Raw genomic sequence first — 24,096 nt, 5'->3', positions numbered from 1 at the left:
CAAACACTTACCGACTTGCTGCAGTCGGCCTCGTAGTCGAGCATGGCGGGCCGCTTGGTGCCATTGCTCCGGGCCTGCATGGGCCACAGCCTCATCTGGTCCTGTGGGAAACCCTGCAGCAAATCAATAGGTGAGTTTAATTTAATTTGTGAAAAGGGAACAGAAAAGCCAAAAAGGTGGACAGTAGCAACATGATGGGAGAAAAACAAATCAAGCAGATAATGAGAAGGATGTGAAAGAGGTTCACAGGAAAGGAGATAATAGTCATGACAGGACTCCAGATTACAACCATTTAGCTGCATTTAAGACTATTTAAGACTAAAATGTTATTATTTATTTATTTCCCCGGTCACTTATTAACTGTTGATCAATGGGAGGGAGAATTAGTGCGAGTGTGCACACAGTACATGTGTTTTGCTCTACACAGGTGATTGGCTGTCTGGTTTACATATTATAGGCAAACAGGAAAATCAACGAGCCTTCTCTCTCAGAAAGAGGCTCACGTGTTGAGAGCAGTGACTCGATATACAGTGTATGTGGGATGAATACATTTCAATAATACATTAGTTGCATTTTTTTTTCTCTCACCATGGTCTGGGAGAGGGTCTGGACAAACTCTTGCAGCGTAGAGCTCTTCAGGACCTTGAAGACTGTGTACTTCACCTTCTCCTCATCATACATGTCGTTGCCCTGATGACCACAGAACTGGTCCTCTGTTACTATCTGTCAAGAGGAAGAAGAAAGCAAGAAGAAAACAACCTTAGTGAATGACTGACTGGGCCGAGGACATGGAAAGAGAGAACCAAAAGCTTGGGAGGGGAAAGGCAACACAATAGACAGACATCTGTCAGTGAAGTGTCAGATCACTGTAAATGCATTTATAAATAATTTTTTTCCCCCACACATTTCAAACTGCAAGAGGAAAGTCCATATCGTAAACACCATGTTTTAATCAAAGTTAGCAGTCAGTTAGTAACTGAGGGCACATAATAGACTTTTCAGATTTAGTCTTAGCCACAATAGAGATGTCACAAGAACCGATACTACGCTACCAAGTCGATGCCAAAGAATCTTAAAATGTGATGGTACTCGTTTTTCTACAGTACTGCAGGTACCGGGGAGGCTCGAGTCTAAAGCTTGATTTATGCTTGCTGCATCTGCAAGGGTTGCGAGTGTCTGCACAGCCAAAGGGACGTCACACCATCAGACAAGGCCCTTGGCGGGGGTTCCATGCATCTGGTTTTTGCTGAGATCAGTTTAAACGGAAAAAAAAAAAGTCTCCTCCTATTGCCCCTCCAGAGAAAAGTAATAAAGAGAAATTAACCTTTTGTACTGACTTCATACTTCGCTAAATGATATAAAAGGCAGAGCCGCTGACATCTTTGAGCAGGATAAACCTTTTTCTTTTAACAAGCCGTTTCCTTATTATCACTCGTTGCTCTTCTCACCATCTCAACCACACTGTGACAGCCGCAGCTCAGCTAGAGTGCCTGCTGCTGATAGGTCGCCCTCAGTCAGAGAAAACAACTGTCAGCTCTGCTTGATAGAAAGGTTTAGTTGGCTATGTTGTTGTTCACTTGGAGAACCCTCTGCTAATATAATGTCACAATAATATTCTTCTATTATTATTATTTCAAAAGGTAAAGATGTATTGATTGAGTGCTGATGCAAACCCCAAATAGGCCTGGTAATTTTTGGACACAAGATTTGTATGTTTAATCTGTTGGTCAGCTAAATGGTAGTTTCTGTCCAGCTATTAAACATATCCAACCACTTTTGCAAGTATTTTCATGTTAAAAGTCCATTAAAGCAGCACATTTTGCTCAGTTTCATCTTGTATTAAAGGGTAACTTTGTATGTTTCAACCTTGAGCCTATTTTCCTTTTTTTTGTGTCAAAGTGACTAATGGGGACAACAGTTTCTGAAACTGGTCCAGTATTGAGGGAGAATGCTGTAACCGGCACTGTGAAATGAGCTGCAAGGGCAAGTGAACAGCGTCAATGTAACGTTACGTCAACTTTCTTGTTTTTGCCTCTGACAGGCTCAGATTGTTATTATAAGTGTCTGACAACATTAAGGAAAGGACCCTACAGAGAAAAAAAAGTCTTTCCATGATGTCACACTTATAATAACAACCAGAGCCTGTACACGGCAAAAACAAGCACTTTTAGTGGACGTAAATGACGGTGCCAGCTTGCCCTAGTAGGATGACACTGCAGCCCGTGAGCAGCTGCCGTCTTCAGCACTCTCCCGCAATACAGGACCAATTTCAGAAATTGCTGTCCCTGTTAGTCAGTTAGACACAGTAACGTGGGAACGTGGATTAAACATGGAGATCTTGGTATGGTCACATCCACGGCAACACAAGATACATTAAGTCCCATCTTAATTCCAACTCTTAGCAGTTATGTACTCTTGCAGACTTAATGTAATGAGCAGCACATCCCTTGCATCACAGTATGTAAGACCAAAGCCTGCCAAGGGCCCAATCTGCTGGTTTGGCACCTCTAGCACTACACTGCCTTACCTACTTGTACAGCACTGCAACAACAATGTCAGGAAAACTTCTAGGTTCCTACTGTACCTTCCAGTATGGGAAGCCCAAAGCCCAAGTGAAACCCAAATTGACGATGTATACTCTTAACAATTACTACTTGCACCAAGCATGTTGCACCAGCAAAGTCTGAAAAGCATCACAACACCTAAGAGCACTTAAACAGCAGTCCTGGTTTCCTACCTGGACCTGCATGTAGAGGTGAGCCTCTTGGCGCTCCTTCCTCTTCTGTGCCTCCACCCTTTTCTCCTCCTGCAGACGCTCCACCAGCTGCTGCGGGATGTCCACGTCAGTCATTGGCAGGAGCACCTCGCCTGGGATACAAGGAGAGATGCAAGTGAGAATCATCGAGCGGACAGAGCCATTAAGACCGTAAACTTGAAGGACAGTTTAGCTTCAGGAGAATATTTCAGTTGTTTATGGGACTGCCTCTCCAGCACCAGCTTGTGTTTAATATAAGCCAGAAAGGCAGACACTTACTGAGCTTGGACTCACGGATGTACACCAACATGTATGCGTTGGTGCAGTGGCGCACTGAGAGGTCATCATCATGTCCGCCATAGTTGTGCTCTATGGCCTCCTCCTTGGTGCACCGCGACACCACGTCATCATCAAACTTGCACCACTGGGAGGGAGAGAAGGAGTGATAGACAAAGTGGGGGAGGGAGGTGGATGTGACAGAGGTAAAGTGCGGTCAAATGGAGAGATGAGGAGGAGAGGGGAGGAAGAGGAGGATAAGGACAAGAGGGGAAGATGGGGGCAAGGAAGGAAGAAAAAGAGAAAACCAAAGAGCAATTAAGACAATTGTTTATGTCAGGCTTTCAGTCAACCCCAATATCAACTAATTTCCCTGATAATCTTATGTTATAATATCGATAAACTTCCCTTTGTCTTCCTCTTAGAAGGATAACTAGTACAGGGGTGCTCAACCAGTTGACCGTGTCTATCAATCACAACAACAATACTCTAACACTAACATGTCCGTGTGACAGACAGGAGCTCAGCAGGTGATTGGGAGTGGCTGAGGGTGTTGGGTGTGTAAGAAGGTTTTAGACGTACTACTATTTGACCCTAGCAACTATCAGTATTATTAGTGCAAAAAACCCCAACACTGCCCACAGAATTTTTGGTGTAAAGTGTATAAAAAATTGTCCTCACTATTGGTTCCTTGACACTGACTTTGCCGTCTCCTTTTGGGTTAAGATAGACGACGTAGTGACCGCCATGGTTGTCCCCGCTGTGCACAAGCACGGCGTGCAGGATGTAGTTGGCTGGGTCCTTGGAGTCTGGCTTCTGAAGGAACTCATCCAGGGGTAACTGATCCGGAAACTCAAACCTATACAGAAAAGAGGAGAAAGGAGAAGCAGAGAAGAGTGATCGAGGGGAAGTGTGAGAAGAGGGAGAAATGGAAGATGGAAAAGGAGGATGAGAGAGGCAGGGAGGAAGAAGATAGGAGATGGCAGTCAGGAGAAAATGGGAGAGAAAGGCAAGAGGCAAGGCAGAAAAAAAAAATAAGAATGAGAGAAGAAAAAAAAGACGATCGAAAAGGGTCAATATTAAGATGAGGAACAACATATAAGCACAATAAATAAAGCATGAGTTTAAGCTGTCATGATTCAAGTTCAACTGCCACTGCACAGCCACAGTCTGGATGTGTGTGTGTGTGTATACATATACAAAGCCCTTAGGGGGCCAGGTGCCGGTGGCAGCGTCACACGGATGACTCAGAGCTTGTTGAGCTGCTTCAGAGGAAAATTAGCTATTCTGGACGGCTGCACATGTGTGTTTGAGTGTTCCGAAAGTGTCACATTATCCTGGTGGATTATTAAAACACCATTAGCTTCCACAGAGCTTTACACAGAGTGATACGGCCTACAGGAAACACTCTCAATGACTCACTTTCTCACTTGTTTTAGTGCAGGAGGTCAGGGCATGCTGTTCAGAGTGCTGCCGTTTCTGGAAATAGACTGCTCCTTTAACCTATGTTAATAGACCCTTTACAATTTGCAAATAATGATGACGTACATAAGTGTGCGCACGTGCAATAGCTTGTCAAGCTAAATGCCAGAGCATTAACCACCGATCAGGAATGCAACCTAAACAAATTGACTTTCAAGATCCGTGTGGTCTTAGTGAGTGGGTAGAATACATTAGCAAGTGGCCCAATATTTCGTGGCCAGACAAATACAAGTATTTGGTGGAGAAACCTAGCATGAAATGTTACACCAGCGAGAAATTAGGAGCATACACTAGATGCTTACAAATGCATTATCTGTGGTCATTTAGAGAAAGCCAAATACCATGACAGACTCAGAGTTTTGAGTTTATTGAGTTTTTAAAATGGGCGCTACTTGCAGCTAGGGAGGTGTTTTGGTTTAACAAGTGACCATGTTAACTGGTGACTCTCAGCCGAATGCGCCGTGGTTGCTCGTAGTGACGGCAACTGTTGAAAACATGAACATAACATGTAGGTGTCCCCCTAAAAGCCTTCAATCAATTTTCAATCAATCAATCAAATATGTGTTTAAGTCAATATGAGCAACCACGGATGCATTTGGCTGAAAGTCACCAGTTAACGCCAGTACCGTGCATGCGCATATTATTGATAACGTTAGCTGTAAAAAGGTCTATATGGACCAGACCATCTCTAAATGTATGTCTAACCACCAGCCACCGACGCACTGTGTGAGAGATCGGATTCAAGCAGGGCAGTGTATGTGTTTGTAAAGTAATATACAAGTAAGATTAATAGAAAGAATGAACGTGTGCGAGTGAAGTTTGGTGTTTTTGCTCTACCTGTCATTAATCTTGATGTTTTGGTCGGTCTGTGGGTCGTACATGAACCTCATCAGCTGCAGATGGAGGATCGGAGGGAAGGTAAGGAACTTCACCCCCTTCTCTGCTTCCTGTAGCACAAACAAACGTGTCAGGCATCTGGTCAGGACATCCCATTGACATTCATTCTCCAACCCTTAACGTTTGCAGCATTAAGTAACTTATTCCAACTAGATTTTCACATTCACATTGTAAAGTCAACAGGGTCCTGCTTCATCAGTTAATTACAGCTTTCTTTTTTCAAATTAGCATAAATACCAATTGATATAGCAAAAATAAATAAAACGTAATGTAAGCAAACTAAAATAAACAAGAACAAAAAAGACGCATAAATAATTTAGATCCAGTCCCTGTGAAGCCTCACCTGCAGGCCATGCTCTCCTGCGTCGTATTTGTTGTCGCCGTCTAACTGTTCGGTTGCAACATAATCTTTGAATGACTCGAAGACTGTAAATAAGCAGAAAGCACAGATGAGATCAAGAGAACATTCATTCTGGTAAATTCAAAAACAGGTCTTGTATACTGTAAATAGCAGTGAACAGACTCTTGCAGCAGGAAACAACATCTCTTCAATGAGGGTGAAAAGTCAGTCAAATCAGATGTGCTGCATGTGATTTCGCTGACTTTTCACCCTCATGTTCCATTGTTTGAGAAAAGCCATGAAGTTGTGTTGATACTCACTGTTCTTCTTTCCTTTTATGCTAAGCTGGATGTCATAGTAGTCCTCTATCCGCTCTGACCGGTAGTCCACATGCTTGCACTGGATATATGACTAGAGAGTAACACATACACACACGGGTCATATTGTATAATACAATTGGCAAGTCAAAAATATTATTTCTAAGAGATTCACTTCTTGATTTAACCTCCTTCTATTCTTAAACTGACTTTGTTCCTGGCTACATCCTGTGCTAAGTTAGACTACTTCACATCATCACTGTTACAGCACTGTTTACATAATGCATGCTGTGCTGGCTTTATTGTGTACTTGAACTTCAACAAATAAAGAGAATCATTCTCATTCTTAAAAGCTACGTCTTTTTGAAATGTAACTCAGGGTAGGCTGATGAAATTTATTACAACTACACAAAACGTGTCCGTAATCATGAGGACAAGTCAGACAAAGAAGAGGTAGAGAGAAAGAGAGAGAAAACATACCACCATCTTTCCTCTGAAGAGCTTAGGGATTGTTCCCTCAACACAGGTGCCTTTCATTTTGTTCTCCACATTGTCCAGGAGCTGAAACACACACACACACAAGTCAGTAATTGTGCAACATGCATACATACACACCCACATTCTTTAAGAGAGTATGAGAGAACTCACCACTCTGCACAGCTCCTGTACATCATGTTGCATGAAGCTATCTAGTGTTTCCCATCTTCACACAGGAAAAAGAAAACACAGCAAGGCAGTTAGATGCTATGCTCACAGACCAGGAGAGAGTTGTGGCTGGTAACCATTTAAAATTTTACTGAAAAATTATATTTAACAGTCTTAAAGTGTCAAAAATCATCTGGCCAAATCATGGAACATCAGGAAACATCATACAAAGTAATGCAAACTAAGATTTTTTTCTGATGTTATTCAAACCGAGAAAAGTATCTTTGATGTTTTGAGCATTTCAATGCAAACAAGAAAATACAGAGAAAATGTACACCACTGAGCCAAAAACACTAAATACTGGTTGTACTTCTCATTCTAGCCTCCATCTATGTCACCTTAAGTCAAAACACAGGTGAGCTGTCAATAAAGAAAGTCTGCACTACCCAAAGGACTTGGTGAGTTTCTTGGTGCCGACGGGTTTGTCGCTGTGTTGCAGCTCGTAGAAAACCCTCTGCAGTGCCAGGGGAACGCTCTTGGACGAGTCGTCGCCTTCTGTGGGCATCATGTACACCGCCTGGGAAGAAGATTCACACCACGATTAGTTTTAGACAAGAATCAGAATCTTTATTTATTGCCAGGTGTATCAGGTATACACTAGGAATTTGCTTTGGTTAGTTGGTGCAAATAAACAGTAAAAATAATAGAATAATTAAAAAGTTAAAATAAAATAAATATAAAAAAATTTAAATTCTACTAATACAATATAAGATATAAACAAAAAATAAACATATATACACATAATATAATACACTTAGAGGGAGGTTACGAATTTTCACCATTTGTGAAGAAATGTACTACAGTATATTTAAACTTTGTTATTTTTAGGGATGCACCGATTTTACTTTTTCAGTTCCGATACCTATACCTGGTCTTTGGTTATTGGCTGATACCGAGTACCAATCTGATACCAGTGTTTAATTAATAAGCTGTATGCCTCACTGTGGGGAAGTGACTGGGATCATTCTTTTATGTGAAAGGCAACATCAGGTTTGGCTTAAATATTGCTTTCCTAACTTTGACAAAATGTAACAAATAAATACATAGATATAAATTTACTGAATTGTTATTAATTATTTAAATAATTAATTGTACTCTAGCAACTTGAATTACAATTCCAGTATATAATGTATATAGTCTATACATATAGAATTGACTAGATCGGCCCCATTGTTACCGATACCCGATCCAGCTATCTGATCCGGTATCGATCCATCCCTTGTTATATTCATGACAAGTAAAATGTACATTTTCAGAGGTTCGGTTGGAAAAAGCTATGAAACTGGATTAAGACTATAAGGGCCTCAGTGAAATCAGATGATAGTGGTAGCAGTGCTACAACATTGATAAACAAAAAAGGAAAAGCAGCAGCACACAGAGTAGAACTATACACCACATATGCAAGTTGTGAATTTCAGTATATATATTTCAATATTTAGCCTATATTTGAGGTTGGCCTTCAATATTTGTGATTGGAATTTGGCACCAGCCCCGAGCTAAAATATGCAAGTGGCTGCTAGATTTGCTTCACTGCGCAGCCAAAAAAGCAATGGTAACCTATTTAGTGGCTGGTAGATTTAAGAATCCAGCAGCCACAGTGGCAGGTGGTCAAAAAAGTTAATTTCTAACACTGACACATGTCAACATGTGGACAAAAGGTACAAACACACACAAACAGAAAAAAAGAACTGAGGCTCTAGTGCACACATTTACACAAATTACACAAGCTAGTTTAAGCTTAACAGCTTAAGCCAATGCACAAAATGAACATGTAAAAATAGACACTGCGCCTCATACAAAGACAAACTCCATACCCGTCGTAGCTGGTTGGTGAAGAAGAGTGTCTGTAGCAGGCTGTTCATGTAGCAGGTAGCTCCCTGGTTCTTTAGTCCAACATAGCCTGTGTGTTTCTTAGAGTCCCATCTGGTTACAGAGAGAGAAATATGATGTTATTGTTATAATTCATAAAACCTAAACAGAGAAAATTAAACATGGGACCACTGTAGAAAACCCAACCCAGAGAGAATTAAAGACCCCAGAGAAAATGAAGAGCTACGTACGCCACTCCATGTGGGGCATCTGCCTGGACATAGACTTCAAATGTGACTTTGTCGTCATCAACGAAGCCCCTCTCTGGATCAGTCACATCCTGAAACACAACACCACCACAACAGTGAATATCAATAGGAATATGAACAATTAAAAGGCGTTTACTTGTATTTTCATTTATGATTAAGAGGTCCAAATAGATCAGCAAATGGCATTATGTTGCACAAAAATTAAACAACTCCGCCAGCACGGCCTCTTCTATCCACCCAACCAACAAATAAATGAATATCATGTTTTTGTCTCCTATGTGTGTCTACTTCATCAACCTCTTCATCAAAAACAGACAATATTTCTTTGGTGGTTCTTTGTCCCCTCTGAAAAACATATCTGGCTATTAATATGAATCCGTTTCTGTACTTACACTCCAGGACATGAAGTTGGAGAAGCCCCAGTCATTCTCTTTGTGGAAGAACAGGTGACTGATCCTGCGGCTGAAAGACTTCTCATCGTCTTTGTAGTTTATGATCTTCAGCATGGCCTGTGCGTGGCACGACCATGACCTGAAACAATAACAGAATACACAAATCTTTTAAGGATTTTTTTAACATTATGAGACAGGTGATTTTAAAAATGATTTTACCATTTTCTCATGAATAACCACACTCCCTTGAATAAACATATTCTGGCATATGTATCCCATGATGTGTACTTTTGAGAAAGATTTTAACACATTCTGTTATTGAGGAATTCTGCAGGCATTGTGGGGGGATGAGCCGTCTGACAGTGTTTTTAAGTTAAGATTCTGTTGAGGTTTGTGAGAAATGATGAACTTGATCTTGTGTTTCACACAATGTAATTAATGTGTGGCCACTAGCTCAAGAAAAGTCACAGCCAGTAGGTTTTGGACACAATTCAGCAATGCATGAAGAAGGCCATTCATTTATTGCTAACACAAAAGACCATGTTAGCGAACTGTAACCTATTGCTTCTATAATGTAACATTAAAAAAAACTGCGGTAAACGGTGAGTCAGGACAGCAAGTTACCACAATAACTAATTCTATGACCAAACAGCATTTTTAAAAATGGGGGAAATGACAAGGTGATAGGGCCTCAACAGCTAATTTTACTTCCTGTCATGTTTCTTGGTGGCAGCTTTGAAGAATACCTTTTGACTAAAAAGCCACTGAGGCAAACAAAGTACTATTACTTGACCAGAAGATCAGGATCGCTATCAGTAATGAAACCAAAGCAAAGTTTAAAAAAAAATCTTTCCAGAAACCAATGACTCTACAAATTGAATTCAAAATAAATTCAAAATAACTGACTGCAGAAGTATTCACCCCATTTACTAAAACATACCTAAATCATCATCGGTGCAGCCAAGAGTTTTTGGAAACTGCTTTATAAATTAAATGGAGATCATCTGTGTGTAATCAAGCTATGACATCTAGAAGGTCCTACAACTTTCAGTTTCCTGGCCAAAACTACATCATAAAGACAAGTGATGGCTCCAAATGAAACCGGAAAAGGTTACTGAAAAGTACCAATTAGGGGAGAGATGCAAGTACATTTTACTGAATATTCGTCAGAGTACAGTAAGGTCAATCATTAAAAAATGGAAAGAATATGTCACAGCTGTGAATTTGTGTGGAGCAGGTCACCCTGCCTGTCAAGTGTCCGCGTGTAAAGGACACTAGTGAGAAGACGCCAAGAAACTTAAACTGTTAAAAAAAGTAGTGTTTGCCAGAAGGCATGTAGGAGACTATACCAATTTGGAAGAAAGTTTGATGGTCTGATGAGACCGAAGTTGAGCTTTCTGCTACATCTGATGTGGTCCAAACACCAAACAGAAATATACCACGCCAACCATGAAGATAAATACTGGAGGAATGATGATGCAAATATTTAGGTTTTTTTATATCTATACTTAATGTAAATCAATTTGCAGATTGTTTCAGACAGACATGAAAGAGTCATTCAGTGTCATAAAAGTACTAAGAAAGAAAGAAAGTGGATTTAATAAAAAAAAGATGGTCATTTAATCCATTAAATCACTTCATTCAAATTGAGAATTTTGTGGGAGGATTTTTTTAGGGCGATATCATACATTCGAAGCTTCATCCAAAAGCCTCAATAGAAGCTTTGAATGTAAAAGAATTAAAAATTAAAAAAGACATTCAGTACAGCCCTTATTAAAATACAACGCAGCTCGTTTCTTTTTTTAGAGTGAGCTGTGAGCGAATTGAGTGGATCTGGATGAAATCTGAGTTGAGCGTGGAGCAATATTGAGTGGAGCGGCCTTGAGCGCGGGAGCGGAAATTTTCACCACTCACATGCCCTGATGTGTACCAGGACCATCAAAGGTTTTAGGTGTGTGCCTGTGCGTCTCTGCAATGTCCCCCAAATCCCTCTTCCCACCAGGACACCTACGTGGAGTCTGATTCTGCGTTACACTGCAGGAAGAAGCCGACGCTCTTCTGGTGTGGCCGGTCGGGGTAGAAGCGCGGCATCACCATTATCTTCCACGGAAGGTTCCGGACAAAGCAGGACGGGCTGAGCACAGACTCACTCAGGCGGCTGAAGCGTTCTACCACAAAGCGGAAAGTCGCCTCTGACCGCCAACTGGTGTCTGTGGAAAGATAGAGGTAGACGGGAAAAAGGGGGCAGGTTAGATGGTGAGCAGAGGGAACAGGTTTCTTCCAGCTCTCAAGAACAGGTGCAAATCCGTGGATACGTCTTAATGTCAGACCAACAACTCTACAGCCAATTTAGTCAACAAGTAATTCAAAGGATGATGTTAAACCTGAATCGTTAAATGACAATTACTTTCGCAGCACAAGCTTCGAAACAAGCAAAGTGTTTGTAATCGTGTTTGTTAGTGTAAGTGCACAATATCCTCACCATCCTCCATGTCCTCCTCTGTGTTGTTGTGTCCATCTGCCATGGCCACGTTACCATTGATCACGGGGTTGGCCGGGATTCTTGGAGGGTCGTCTGTGTCCCCAGCTGAACAAAGAGAGAAATAATATGATAAGACTGTATGGTTCTAGCATAGAGACATTTCTTCAATTGGAGGAAAGCTGGCTGAAGCCTCTGCTTTGCCAACTATGTGACTTCAGCAGGTCAGAAATGAGGGGTCAAAAAGGTCAGATTATCCTACCAAAATCAATACAATACGACATCAAGACCTAAAAAAAAAAAAAAAAAAAAAGCAGCTTCCTCTGACAAATTTATTCAATATCATCAATGTTCACCAGTCTTAATCGCACAACGGCAATAACCATTTAAAACTAAAGGTTGCACCTACAACAGACAATCTGCTAGATTACTTTCTTACTACCATTGGACCATTTTATTCATAGAAAATGTGAACATACAAATCAGTACTCCCTTTGGTTGTGGAAATGATGGGAAATTTGAGAGGGGATTAGTCAAGTTCTTAAATAGGTTTTATTGCCAGGTTTCTGTGAATATGTGCACCCTTTAAAGAGCAGGATAGACTTACAATCTGAAAATTAACTTAATCATTTAAGGCACGAATACAGCATCAACCAAGATTGGCCATTTTTTGTATTAAAAAAAGCAAACTGACTCCATCTTTATCTCCAGATAGTGATCCTTCATCTCCCATTTCATGCATTTCCCTGGGAAAACCCTGCTGAGCCAGCATGACATGTCTTCTTTCCCAGTCTGTGTGTCAGAGTGAGGGCAACAGAGAGAATGTGTGTGTGTGTGTGTGTGTGCGTGTGTGCGTGTGTGACAAAGACCATGCGACATTACAGTAGGTTGGGTAATTATGGACACAATGCAGGATTAGGCTGCAAGTCATCGCTCAAACAAAAACACACGCGCACAGAGGAAAACAATGATACCAGCCGAATAATGAGGCGGCTCGATGCGCAGTCTCATCTATCAAAACACATTGTTGACGGAAACAGATGAGCTTTGAGTCGACTCCAAAGAGTGAGTGAAATCTGCCTGAATCCTGTGATGACTGCGATGCAACAGAAGCCAGACTTAACCATAACGACAGCAGTGACATGCGGCATATGTCTCCAAATGTGTTGATGTGTCAGTCCGTCTCTTACACTGTATTTCATGTGCATCTGTGATCCTTGTCTTCCTCCCAGCTGACAGATGCAACGGTATCAGTTGTGTGAGTGTGTCTCCAGGTAACGTTACTGACCGAGTCCTGCAGGAGACTGACCTCGTTTCCTCAAGTGGATTACACCCTGCTAATGGGGTCTGTCAGTCAACTCCATGACAACTTCTTGTCCCGCCCACTGTGTCAGTCTATCCTGAAACCTCTGAGAAGTGCGCCCTAATGGATCAGTCACTGAAATCTGCACAAGCCGGAACTGGACATAGTTCCAGTAATTTCATATCCATATATTTCATATACACAACAAAGGCTTAATGTAGAATTTACTGTCCCTCAAACTGCGCAGGTCGCTGGAAGGGGGAAATCACAAGCATCTCAACACACTGATTTATTATTTATAAATATTTCCAAGAAGCAGCACAGTAATTGATCTGAATACCTGCTACAACAGTAACAATTAATCAAAAGCACAAACACATTTTTCTATTTCAAGAGAGAACTACCAACAAAGTACTCTAATCTTTCCTAATTGTTTTAAAGTCCACACCCTCTGGACTGAAAACAGCAAATAAAAGTCATCAACATCAAGACAAATTTTCTCCTATGAGACAACTGGATGCCAGGCAAACAGGAAAAAATTCACTCCAGATGTGCGTTTAACCTACAGCAACAAGGTTATAGCAGCACAGCTGATCCTGTTACACTTACTTGGCACTAAGAAGCCGAAATGCTGTTTGATGCATCAGATCACGAGTTGTGTCTGACTGATGCAGTAAAGGTATGAAACATCCCTATAACAATATCATGAAGTACAAATAATATCACTGAATGAAACCTTGACTGTAACAGTTATTTGCTAGCATCTTAGTCCTTAATCTTGTCCTATTAGACAAATTAAATTTTATAATAAAAGCATCTTTTGAGAAATCACATAATGTTTGTTTACCTATTTATTTCCTACATGTTTGGAGAGCCGTAACAGGCATAAACACTTGGATTGATTGTGTGGCAGCAAGAGCCTGGCATCCCAGTAAGATTGCTGAGGCAAAAAAACAGATAAAATGACTGAGAATATGTAGAGCATATGATGGATTAACCCTAAATGCAACCGAATGGAGCCTCATACCATAAAGGAAATGTGGTATGTGTTGCTATAAGAAGTAAAAAAAAAAAAAAAAAAAGGGAAAAAAAGGAGTTTATTATGTCAACTTGTTTTCACTGTCCTTGTAAGGCTGCAGTGCATTTGGAGTGAATCCAACAAGGGTGAACCAGCAACTAAGGGGTGAGGAAGTATGATGAGTGCACCTGCTCCTAGTATGACGAGTATTAAAATGAACCATTAAAAAAAAATGTAAATTACACCTGGGGCTTTTCCTACTTGCTTATTGCTATAATTAAATAAATAAGCCATATATTGTGTGCAGGTGAATAACAAGCAACAATGTGTGTGTGTGTGTGTGAACAGATCATAAAATGGACCAAATGACGCAGTGATGCTGAAGGCTTCCCTAAAGCCTCCACTCTGTCCTAAATTGACATTAATAAAAAAAAACTTAAAATGGTGGTACGGTGGAGTGTCCTGTGTCTTAAAACGCTTACTAAACCCGTAATATAGGTGGGCCCTGGCTACAAAGCTGACTAACAAAAACACAGATCATTAAAAATGGCGAGCTCCATGCCGTGTTGGTCGTCCATACAATGAAGCAGCAAATCCCCCGCGCTGCCTCTGTCTGTGTGCGGGCCTGGCTTACCGCAGCGGCGACCACCGTCACTTAAACAGCACTGCTACACGTTTCACACAACATATCAACATGTAAACTAACAAGTGAACCAAAGCATGATTTACATTCAGCCTGCCAGAGCGTCATCTGCTCCACTGACTCGTTATAGCAGAGTCAATTTAGCAAATCACGATCGACGCATCTGCGCGAGCCACCTTAGCTACCGTAGCTACCTAGCAACCACTAGCCACATATTCATCTGTAAGGCCGTTATTAGCCAACATTAAGCTGGAATCACAAATATCAAGCTATAACAAGCTAGAGAAACACACCACCCAGAGTATGTACATTATATAATTTACAGCGATTAGAGATAAAGTGAGAAAATCTAAGATAAAGTGAGGGGGATAATTCAAGGCCTAAAACTCGAGCAGCAGCGGAGTCGTTGCAACAAATACAAGCCGCCATTTTGGAACGCCACACACCCCCTCCGTTGAGTGTTAGCCGAGCAGCTAACTAGCATGCTAGCCAGAGAATCAACGTAAAGCAACGGGCCGTGGAGCTAATGGACTAGCTTCAAATTAGCTGCTTCGCTAGCATTGTACATTAGCAGCTTAATGAACACAGAGCAATAAATAAAACAAATACTCCGGCGCTGTCGTCCACATTAAACATATATTCACACATTAACCAGTTAAATGTACTTACATTGCATTTGTATGGGCTCAAGCTGGTATAATTTACTCTGTATATTAGTGAACCGACATCACTGGTGTTGCTCTGCAGGCCCCGCATTTCACGCACAAGCCATCAGACACACGATGCTAACACAATATGTCTCTAAGAAACGCACCGTTACGTTACATATATAAAAGGGTTATTTACGGGCTGTATTTATTTCATTATCACGTTATCAGCTTTGTACATTTACAGTTATTTTGTTCACAGAATAGACAACTTTGATGAGGAAGGTGCAGATAACTGTCAAAAAGCAACTGTGTGTGAAGTCAAAGTAGGGGGTTATTAATCTACATAACCTACCATGGTTTCCACGTTAATTGCAGATTTAACAGCCGCACTGTTTACAAACATTGAAACGTTAGGTTGTGAATAATCAGCAGGGCCTGGAAATATGTGACTCAAAACTGCGATGATTTGGCAAATCAGAGAACTAGTTACAGCAACAAAAACAGTTTATTCAGAAATACAGTGACCGACACGAATGAATGATTAGTGTGGCTAATACCAAACAAAGTGGATGAAGAACAGACCATTTTGGGTCATCTAGAAGCAATGGCGGATTAAACATACGGAGAGAAATACAAGCTCCCTTCGCTTATAACGCAAAATGAGGTCAGCTCCACACAGAAGTCTGCTGCAACGGACGCGCAATCAGCAGAAAACGCAGCCGGCTATCCTCCGAGCTAGCTTCAGGCCTCCGTGTTTACTGTGAAGTTTGAGTACAGATTGCACAAATAAAACTTTCTCGTGCAGCTGTTAAATTATGACAAAATACGTTGTAAAGCGTCACCCTTCTTGGTATGATTGCTTACCTTCCATCTCCATGTCCTCTGGCTCGCTGAGCTGCTGCTCGCCGGCTTTCTGCTGCTGCTGCTGTTGCTGCTGCGTGTGGTGATGGTGGTGGTTCATGTTGGCAGCTGTTGTTGTTGTGGTGGTGATGCGGTGCTGCTGCTGCTCCCTGCTATCTCTGATACCCTCGACCTTGTCCGGGGTCGGCTCGGCGGGGACCCGGGTGGTTCTGGTGGACTGCTGCTGCTGGTGAGGTGTGGTAGGATGCGGAGGAGGAGGAGGAGGTGGTGTGGTGGTGGACAGGTCGAGCCTCGGCGGCCGGGCCTGCTCTGCTGTCGCGACCTCGGCCTTGTCCGCTGTCAGCGCCGGGGAGTGAGGAGGGGAGGTCGGCGGGGGAGCGGGTAGAGAAACGCGGACGTATTTGCTCGCTATTCGCCCAATCTCGGCGCCTGTGGTGGGTGCGAGTCGCCTAGGTTGGGTGGGATAGATGGTACCGGGGGGCACCGAAAGATAAAAGGGCCCGCTGAAATTAATCAATCCGGCTTTAACCCCGGGAAATGTGGTTGAACAAGACACAACACGACCTGCACCGTGAGGAGCAAAGAGCCTGTTTTATAGCTAGCGTGAAGCTACCTGACACTAGGCAGCCCGACTGGTGAGATATCGGTACAACAACAATGAAAACAATGGTTCATTTGCTATAGACAACACATTCAACAACTTGGTCTGCGATATCCCCAGTCTGTGTGCTCCTCCGATTGTCCCTCGTCTGGGGAAGAGCGGAGGAAAGAGCTATCCATTCAAACCAGTTTCCAACACGGAATAGCACTAATGGTGATCTGGAAGTTCGCGGAGACGAGAGTTAACCACACGGCCCGACATAAACCAATGCACCCCCTTAACACGATACACGACAGAACGCGGCACCTCGTTGCATTTCTAGCTGAACCCTCTTGTTTATTGTGAGGAATATGTGCCCGGTCATACAACGCTGTAGCCTGAGCTGTGTGTGGCTGGCTTTCACCCCGCTCCTTCCCGTGGTTTGTGATGTGTTGAGTCTGAGGTAAATCTCAAAATGGCGGTCGCGCTCTTCTCCGAAATGTCACATCCGCATGGAGATCACAAACACTGGCCCATCCCAGCCAGGTTCACATCCAGTTAAATGATAGGGATCAGGCGTGTGCGTACAGGGATACAGCCAGGGGAAATACAATATAAGTACAAACAAGCAATTAATAAATGATTGGAAATTATAAATATACTATATAATAGATAATAATAAAATATAAGTACAAACAAGCAATTCATTGATGATTGGAAATTATAGAAATTACTATATAATAGATAATAATAAAATATAAGTACAAACAAGCAATTCATTGATGATTGGAAATTATAGAAATTACTACATAATAGATAATAATAAAATATAAGTACAAACAAGCAATTGATAGATGATTGGAAATTATAGAAATTATTATATATAATAGATAATAATAAAATATAAGTACAAACAAGCAATTATTAGATGATTGGAAATTATAGAAATTACTATATAATAGATAATAATAAAATATAAGTACAAACAAGCAATTCATTGATGATTGGAAATTATAGAAATTACTATATAATAGATAATAATAAAATATAAGTACAAACAAGCAATTAATAGATGATTGGAAATTATAAATATACTATATAATAGATAATAATAAAATATAAGTACAAACAAGCAATTAATTGATGATTGGAAATTATAGAAATTACTATATAATAGATAATAATAAAATATAAGTACAAACAAGCAATTCATTGATGATTGGAAATTATAGAAATTACTACATAATAGATAATAATAAAATATAAGTACAAACAAGCAATTGATAGATGATTGGAAATTATAGAAATTATTATATATAATAGATAATAATAAAATATAAGTACAAACAAGCAATTATTAGATGATTGTAAATTATAGAAATTACTATATAATAGATTATAATAAAATATAAGTACAAACAAGTAATTAATTGATGATTGGAAATTATAGAAATTACTATATAATAGATAATAATAAAATATAAGTACAAACAAGCAATTCATTGATGATTGGAAATTATAGAAATTACTACATAATAGATAATAATAAAATATAAGTACAAACAAGCAATTGATAGATGATTGGAAATTATAGAAATTATTATATATAATAGATAATAATAAAATATAAGTACAAACAAGCAATTAATAGATGATTGGAAATTATAAATATACTATATAATAGATTATAATAAAATATAAGTACAAACAAGCAATTAATTGATGATTGGAAATTATAGAAATTACTATATAATAGATAATAATAAAATATAAGTACAAACAAGCAATTAATTGATGATTGGAAATTATAGAAATTACTACATAATAGATAATAATAAAATATAAGTACAAACAAGCAATTGATAGATGATTGGAAATTATAGAAATTATTATATATAATAGATAATAATAAAATATAAGTACAAACAAGCAATTATTAGATGATTGGAAATTATATAAATTACTATATAATAGATCATAATAAAATATAAGTACAAACAAGTAATTAATAGAAGATTGGAAATTATAGAAATTACTATATAATAGATAATAATAATATATAATATATTATAATTTATAATAATAGAAATTACAATACAGGGCTATACTGCTGTACTGGTGGCTGCATGTTGCATTGGGGCCCCAAACACTGATTTACAATGACTACAAATATTGTCTGAATGTAGGAACAAACTAAAATACAGAAATGAGTGAATCCATTTTCGTTTTATTTATTAAATTTGTAAAACCTTATATTTTTCTGCAATAAACTGCAAAAAAACACTTTACTTTTTACTATACAGGGCTATACTGCTGTACTGGTGGCTGGATGTTGCATTGGGACCCCAATAATCACTGATTTACAATGACTTGAACTGGGAAAAATATTGTCTGAATGTAAGAACAAACTAAAGTACAGAAATTAGTGAATCCATTTTCGTTTTATTTATTAAATTTGTAAAATTTTATATTTTTCTGCAGTTAACTGCAAAAAAAAACTTTACTTTTTACTGAGCAGTGTTGAAGAGCTGTAGATAGATAGATAGATAGTTAGATAGATAGTAACTTTATTGATCCCGATGGAAATTCAAGTTTCCAGCATCATAGTTCCATTGTGCAAAAACATGTTAGTAAAAAAGTTAGTAGAGGAGTTAAAAAAAATATATCAGATATAAAAATACAAGGAGATGAAGAAAACTGTTAAAAGTGAATATAGTGCAGGGTAACAGCTGTGATACAGGACTATTACAAAAGTGAATATAGTGCAGAAGAGACTGTTAACAATGAGTATAGTGCAGAGTAACTCCAGGAGCTTAGTCTATGAAAATGCACTGTATGCATTATTATCTGTCCTGCAAATACATTTTTTTATGCCTGTATATTAAAATTTGTATGCAAAACATGAGAAATCACGCATTGTATGAGAACAGTATATCTGCATATATAACCGAAATTAAAGTAGGCTAAATAATGAAAAACACATAGTAGCCAATCCATTAACAGGAGGCAGGGGCCCTTTTTCAAAATGAGCTGCATTTTACTGTAAGGTCATGCTTCTTCTAATAAAACATTAATGAAGGAATTTTACTTCAATGCAGTATTTTTACATTGTGCTACAGCATTTCAATAGGCTACTATCCACTATAGGGGACCTATACTCTGTTGATGACTGCTTTGTGGCATCTATTTTAGTTTTTAGTTTTTTTCAACCCTAATTTATATGATTTACTAACTACTTTTACTTGTATTTACTTTTTAATAATTTATTTACAAATGTATTTAATTTCTATGATTTTATTTAATATAAGTGTAATACAGCCTGAACTCGTGATGCTCTTCAAGTTTCCAGGGGCCTGTTAACCTTAATTGTTGATATCACTGCAGGGTCTCTTTTGCTGCAAATACTGTATTAGGATGTAAACAATTTAGTTGGTAAAAAAATTTGGACTCTCCCACAAAAAATATTTTTGGTAAATAAGGGTCAAAGAAGTGTCATTTAAAATCATTCGGTTATGTCATTTTTTTGTGAAATTCAAAAATGACATTGATTTAAGCTGTGCCTTCTGTGATTCTATAATAAAACTATTGTCCATCTGTTCTGGAAATGTATACAGACGTACACTGACACTCTGATACAGTATATGCAGATTAGAAACTTCTACTGAAAAATGCATTTTTTGTTTTAAGTTTCAACACAATATGAGAGAGCATTTTTTAAGCAATCTCATTATAATTGTTGAAACGTTTTACATTCATAAATGTATTGCTAAAGTAAAACATCACAAGTTTTCATGATAGAATTGGAGTTATATATATATATGATATGATATATATATATCAAGACAATAATTTCAGCAAAAAAAAAAGCTATTAAAACTGTGAGATTGTGCTCCCAATGTAATGTTACTCAAGTTAAGATCTATTTGTATTATTGTATTGTTAACTGATTCAAAATTAAGTAAAACAAATAAAAATAGGCTAATCAAGGTTTAGTTAAAGTAGGGTAATTACAGAAATAATTCAAAATTCGGGCACATCCACAATTCCTGAATTATCTATCCACCAAAAATACCCTGCAACACTTTTCATATACAATCATTTTAATTTGGGGGCGTGTGTGCCAATATTAGTAAGTACACAACAAACTGGACACAGTGTTACTGTGGAGAAATGCACAATTTATTTATTATCTTTTAAATAAAAATAAATAGCCTACACACATAAAAAAAAGCAAAAAAATAAAATACAAAACTGCTGCAATATTAGCTGTCATGCAAATCATTTCAACCATATAGTAGTGGCATTTTAAAACACTTTATTCACTGGTTTAACTTACCATCTCGTATATCAATGGGTATCACCACTGTAGGACAACCTACGTCCAATCAGGAATTATTCCTTTATCAAGGCAGTGTTCATGTTACACCTAGCTGGCCCATATCTGCAGTGCTGAAACCAGACCGTGCGTGGCTGTAACAGACAAGCCTTCAGATTTTGAGTAAATGGCACCATTCAGTGGATAAAAACTATATTAGGACTATATACTAGGACTCAGTCTGAGATATATACCGTCGTAGTTGGGCTTTTTATAATGACTGACTCACTCTCGTTTATCTCATCTAATTTTTTTTTATTTTAGTTGGTGTTCATTATCTCTTTTTTTTTTTGCATATCAAAACCTCTGTTCTTATGGGTGAATTATCATGAGAGTCATATATTTGTAGAGTGTGCATGTGTGTCACCCAATATCAGAGGCTGGTTTTACTGTTGTCGAATTAGGTATAAGTTTATATGATTAATACAGTCGATAAATAAGCTCACAGAAGAATATAATAATGAGGACAAACTTTATTTATAAATATAATATAATATGATATGATATAATATAATATAACATAATATAATATAATATGGTATAATATAATATAATATAATATAATATAAGATAATATAATATAATATAGTATAATATAATATAATAAAGTATAGTATAGTATAATATAATATAATATAGTATAGTATAATATAATATAATATAATAAAGTATAATATAATATAATATAATATGATATAATGTAATATATTGTAGTATAATATTATATAATATAATATAACATAACATAACATAATATAATATAATATAACATAACATAATATAATATAACATAACATAACATAATATAATATAACATAATATAATATAATATAATATAACATAACATAACATAAAATAATATAATATAGTATAAAATAATATAATATAATATAATATAATGTAATGTAATGTAATGTAACATAATATAATATAATGTAATGTAATGTAACATAATATAATATAATATAATACAGTATAATATAATATAATAAAGTATAGTATAATATAATATAATATAATTTAATATAATATAATATAATATGATATGATATAATATAATATAACATAACATAATATAACATAACATAACATAATATAATATAATATAACATAACATAACATAATATAACATAACATAATATAATATATCATAACATAACAAAACATAATATAATATAGTATAATATAATATAATATAATATAATATAATACAGTATAATATAATATAATATAACATAACATAATATAACATAATATAACATAATATAATATAATATAATATAACATAAAATAATATAATATAGTATAAAATAATATAATATAATGTAATGTAATGTAACATAATATACTATAATATAATACAGTATAATATAATATAATATAATATAATAAAGTATAGTATAATATAATATAATATAATATAATTTAATGTAATGTAATATAATGTAATACAGTATAATATAATATAATAAAGTATAATATAATATAATATAATATGATATGATATAATATAATATAACATAATATAATATAACATAACATAACATAATATAATATAATATAATATAGCATAACATAACATAACATAATAGAACATACCATAATATAATATATCATAACATAACAAAACATAATATAATATAGTATAATATAATATAATATAATATAATATAATATAATGTAATGTAATATAATATAATATAATACAGTATAATATAATATAATATAATATAACATAACATAATATAATATAACATAACATAACATAACATAACATAACATAACATAATATAATATAACATAATATAACATAATATAATATAATATAACATAAAATAATATAATATAGTATAAAATAATATAATATAATGTAATGTAATGTAACATAATATACTATAATATAATACAGTATAATATAATATAATATAATATAATATAATAAAGTATAGTATAATATAATATAATATAATATAATTTAATGTAATGTAATATAATGTAATACAGTATAATATAATATAATAAAGTATAATATAATATAATATAATATGATATGATATAATATAATATAATATAATATAACATAACATAATATAATATAACATAACATAACATAATATAATATAATATAATATAGCATAACATAACATAACATAATAGAACATACCATAATATAATATATCATAACATAACAAAACATAATATAATATAGTGTAATATAATATAATATAATATAATATAATATAATATAATGTAATGTAATATAATATAATATAATACAGTATAATATAATATAATATAATATAATATAATACAGTATAATATAATATAATATAATATAACATAACATAATATAATATAACATAACATAACATAACATAACATAACATAATATAATATAACATAATATAATATAATATAATATAACATAAAATAATATAATATAGTATAAAATAATATAATGTAATGTAATGTAACATAATATACTATAATATAATACAGTATAATATAATATAATATAATAAAGTATAGTATAATATAATATAATTTAATGTAATGTAATATAATGTAATACAGTATAATATAATATAATAAAGTATAATATAATATAATATAATATGATATAATGTAATATATTGTAGTATAATATTATATAATATAATATAACATAACATAACATAATATAATATAATATAACATAACATAACATAATATAACATAACATAATATAATATATCATAACATAACAAAACATAATATAATATAGTATAATATAATATAATATAATATAATATAATACAGTATAATATAATATAATATAACATAACATAACATAATATAACATAATATAACATAATATAATATAATATAATATAACATAAAATAATATAATATAGTATAAAATAATATAATATAATGTAATGTAATGTAACATAATATACTATAAT

At 35.9% G+C, this 24,096-nt stretch overlaps 1 protein-coding gene across 3 annotated transcripts in view; it reads right to left on the bottom strand.

Moving 5' to 3' along the window:
* The window catches only part of usp7 (ubiquitin specific peptidase 7 (herpes virus-associated)), a 31,265-nt gene extending 13,981 nt beyond the window's left edge, over nucleotides 1–17,284 (bottom strand). Inside the window, exons 1-17 of one of the 3 annotated variants that reach the window (XM_074655281.1) lie at nucleotides 16,200–17,284; nucleotides 11,725–11,829; nucleotides 11,254–11,452; nucleotides 9,243–9,381; nucleotides 8,833–8,921; nucleotides 8,587–8,695; nucleotides 7,159–7,289; nucleotides 6,716–6,770; nucleotides 6,548–6,628; nucleotides 6,071–6,161; nucleotides 5,754–5,836; nucleotides 5,351–5,460; nucleotides 3,713–3,890; nucleotides 3,035–3,179; nucleotides 2,738–2,868; nucleotides 589–723; nucleotides 12–113 (exon numbers count right to left, since the gene is read on the bottom strand). In XM_074655281.1, the coding sequence (XP_074511382.1) occupies nucleotides 12–113; nucleotides 589–723; nucleotides 2,738–2,868; nucleotides 3,035–3,179; nucleotides 3,713–3,890; nucleotides 5,351–5,460; nucleotides 5,754–5,836; nucleotides 6,071–6,161; nucleotides 6,548–6,628; nucleotides 6,716–6,770; nucleotides 7,159–7,289; nucleotides 8,587–8,695; nucleotides 8,833–8,921; nucleotides 9,243–9,381; nucleotides 11,254–11,452; nucleotides 11,725–11,829; nucleotides 16,200–16,296 (1,980 nt within the window). In that variant the 5' untranslated portion in view covers nucleotides 16,297–17,284. Of the gene's footprint in view, nucleotides 1–11; nucleotides 114–588; nucleotides 724–2,737; nucleotides 2,869–3,034; nucleotides 3,180–3,712; nucleotides 3,891–5,350; nucleotides 5,461–5,753; nucleotides 5,837–6,070; nucleotides 6,162–6,547; nucleotides 6,629–6,715; nucleotides 6,771–7,158; nucleotides 7,290–8,586; nucleotides 8,696–8,832; nucleotides 8,922–9,242; nucleotides 9,382–11,253; nucleotides 11,453–11,724; nucleotides 11,830–15,354; nucleotides 15,376–16,199 lie in introns of those variants that run through there. The other 2 variants (XM_074655282.1, XM_074655283.1) reach the window with 2 other exon arrangements.
* Between the last annotated feature and the right edge of the window lie 6,812 nt (nucleotides 17,285–24,096).

This window comes from Sebastes fasciatus, chromosome 13 (genome assembly GCF_043250625.1).
Source record: "Sebastes fasciatus isolate fSebFas1 chromosome 13, fSebFas1.pri, whole genome shotgun sequence".
Taxonomy (NCBI): Eukaryota; Metazoa; Chordata; class Actinopteri; order Perciformes; family Sebastidae; genus Sebastes; species Sebastes fasciatus.
This window is presented reverse-complemented; position numbering and strand designations above follow the sequence as displayed.